The 3,004-nt window shown below is 44.1% G+C and overlaps 1 protein-coding gene across 2 annotated transcripts; it reads left to right on the top strand.

Moving 5' to 3' along the window:
* The first annotated feature begins 727 nt into the window (after positions 1–727).
* On the top strand, positions 728–2,615 carry LOC136577728 (gamma-crystallin-1-like). Of its 2 annotated transcripts, none has more exons than XM_066577652.1 (3): positions 728–736; positions 1,085–1,327; positions 2,312–2,615. In XM_066577652.1, the coding sequence occupies exons 1-3, from the start codon at positions 728–730 to the stop codon at positions 2,585–2,587; spliced, it is 528 nt and encodes a 175-aa protein (XP_066433749.1). In that variant the 3' UTR covers positions 2,588–2,615. The 2 variants fall into 2 exon arrangements, with proteins under 2 accessions (XP_066433749.1, XP_066433750.1); XM_066577653.1 differs by having other exon boundaries at positions 1,085–1,339.
* The last annotated feature ends 389 nt before the right edge of the window (positions 2,616–3,004 follow it).

Here is a 3,004-nt window from a genome sequence, read left to right as displayed (position 1 = left end):
GACCCACAACCAGCAAATCCGAGAGCGACAGAGAAGGAAAAGTACAGGTATTATGCTCCTCCCTCCCCCTTCCTGTTTAGGCATAGAATTCTGGTCTAAAAATGGAGGGTTGCTTTAACTCTTTATGGGCACTTGATAGATGATAATAATTCTTTAAGTGGATTTGTCTCATAAAAGGTCCATTGTAAAGTGATTTATTTAGTGTATGGTTACTTTTATTCAATTTCTCTGTATCCAAATGAAAATAAGAGGATGCGAGTTAAAGGCAGCGCTTATGATAAAAGTACATTCTATACATCCAAGTAAATGTGATATCATGTTAGTGTAGGCCTTTACTTGTTCGCTCTAGTCACTGTGCGAGGGACACCTAGGCTTCCACCATCGCCTCAGCATTCTAGAACTGCCTTGAGCTGTTCCCATTGGCGGTTCACAAAATAACCTATGAAATCTGCTGACCCCATATATGACGCTTGACATCTCCCCTTTGTTTTCGGAACTCTACAAAGCGGATTTTGCCTAAGCGTTAACTAAAGAAAGAAAATTCTCCAATAAAGCGTGACAGCCCGTGCGAATGAATTGTGTAGGCCTCTTTTGCTGAGTGCACTAATTTATGATTTACACCACTCGCCTGCTGAGTCCATCCTCTGGTCATACACATCAGTATATAAGGGATGCCACAAGCCCTGTCACAACAGCGTTTACTCGAAGCGTCCACTGACAGCTAAACATGGGAAAGGTAAGGTATATTCCCACCATGCTTTACCTAGGGGATGGTAAAAAGGGACGTACAGGACAGAGAGCAGATGGGAAGCCCCAGAGCCAATGCCAACGTTCTCAAAGAGCCTTCTCATGTAGAAGAACCATTCACTAAAAGTATGTGACCCGGCAATGCTATTATGGCTCTGCCGGATCTCCGATTTGTGGGGTCTAACGGCAAACCAACATGATGCTAGAAAGTGAATGTGGATGGTGTTCTGTGGACTACGCTACCGGAATATTACATGCGAAAGTCAGAATCCTGCACCACTATATCCACAGGACTTGTAATTAGTCACTTAGTGTGACGATCATTATCTAATTTCAGATCATCTTTTACGAGGACAGGAACTTCCAGGGCCGCTCCTATGAGTGCAGCTCAGACTGTTCTGACCTTCATTCTTTCTTCAACCGCTGCAACTCCATTCGTGTCGAGAATGGAAACTGGATGCTGTATGAGCACCCCAACTATACCGGGCACCAGTACTTTCTGAGGAGGGGAGAGTACCCGGACTTCCAGCAGTGGCTAGGCTTCAATGACTCCATCAGGTCTTGCCGTATTATTCCTCAGGTAAGTCAGCCTGTTCTGGCTAAGTCCATGTGAAAGAGGTGGACACATGATGTATTCCCATGCCAGTTCGTGTTCCTCCTCTTCCATCTCTTTGGGAATACGAATTCTCAGATCATTGCTTAGCATTTAAAGGGGTTGTCTATCTTATGTAACTGATCACCTTTCCTCTGGATAGGCCAGGGGTGTAGCTAAAGCCTCATGGGCCTGGGTGCAAAAGTTTATCTTGGGGCCCTCCAACTTCTCTTAACCCTTTAACGCAGAGGCGTAACTTGAAGCTCCTGGGCCCCAATGCAAAACCTGTAATAGGGCCCCCAACTATAATACTTTATTCATAGTACTGGGCTCGCTATATGAAGAAGAGAGGCCTTATGGGTCCCTCAATGCTCCTGGGCCCGGGTGCAACCGCATCCCCTGCATGCCTTATAGTTACACCAGTGGGATAGGCCATCAGTGCAGTGGGCCGTACATCGCCATCACTACTCAGAGGAGGAAGTTGGGGCACTGGCGGAAATCAATTGGAGCGCCGCTCTGCTCTTAGGCTTCATGCAGGAAGTGTAAGAACAGCGAGGTGCTCCAGCTGACATTATTGGGAGTGACCAGTGCTGCGGGCTGGATGATCAGCTGATGGATGGAGGGCCCAAGCTACAGACTCCCATCCATTATCTACTAATGACCTATCCAGGGCATAGGTCATCAATTAAAAAAGAACATGATTCAAAAAGTATTCACCGTACCTAAGTGCATTCCAATAAACATATATTATGCCAATGTGACCTTTGTTACTGTTGACATTATGGGACCCAGTTCTTTAGCTGCTCGAATCACGATGAATGAGTTACATCACATCAATGGTGCAGCTTCATATTGTATCCTCACACCACATTTGAAACCCATTCCCTTTATTAAGATCCCAAACTACTAATTACAAGCTGTTTTCTAATTGATGGAGATATTTCCGACACATCATCTTTCTTCTTGTTTTAGCAACGCGGTTCCTACAGAATAAGGATCTATGAAAGGGAAGACTTCAGAGGAGAAAGCATGGAGTTTTTAGAGGACTGCCCCTCAGTCCACGAGCGCTTTAATTATCATGATATCTACTCCTGTAATGTCTTTGATGGCCACTGGATCTTTTATGAGCAGCCCAACTTCAGGGGCCGCCAGTATTACCTGAGACCCGGAGAGTACAGGAGATACACTGACTGGGGCTCTGTCAATGCCCGGGTTGGATCCTTCAGACGGGTGAGGGAAAACTATTGAACTAGATAATTAGAGTTCAAAGGCTTAAATAAACTGCTCGTTACTGAACAAAATGTATTTTGTCTGACTTTTTTGGGGTTCACTGTTTTATAGATATGCGCAAAAAAAGTGATGATTATACATTATGGTGGAAAAAATGTTGCAGAATAAGAATGTTTTCAGAAGTAGAAGGATTAATAGTTTATTTCTGTCAATTAACAAAATGCAAAGTGAGTGAACAGAAGAGAAATGCAACTACATCAATATTTGGTGTTATTGACCTTTGCCTTCAGCATCAATTTTTCTAGGTACACTTGCACACAGTTTTTGAAGGAGCTCGTCAGACATCTTGGAGAACTAAGCACAGATCTTCTGTGAATGTCGGTTCGCTCTAATCCTTCTGTCTCACCATGTAATCCAACTGGATGATGTCAGATC

This window comes from Eleutherodactylus coqui, chromosome 8, assembly GCF_035609145.1.
Source record: "Eleutherodactylus coqui strain aEleCoq1 chromosome 8, aEleCoq1.hap1, whole genome shotgun sequence".
Classification (NCBI taxonomy): domain Eukaryota; kingdom Metazoa; phylum Chordata; class Amphibia; order Anura; family Eleutherodactylidae; genus Eleutherodactylus; species Eleutherodactylus coqui.
Note: the sequence above shows the minus strand (reverse complement) of the source record. Positions and strands in the feature narration are given on the sequence as shown.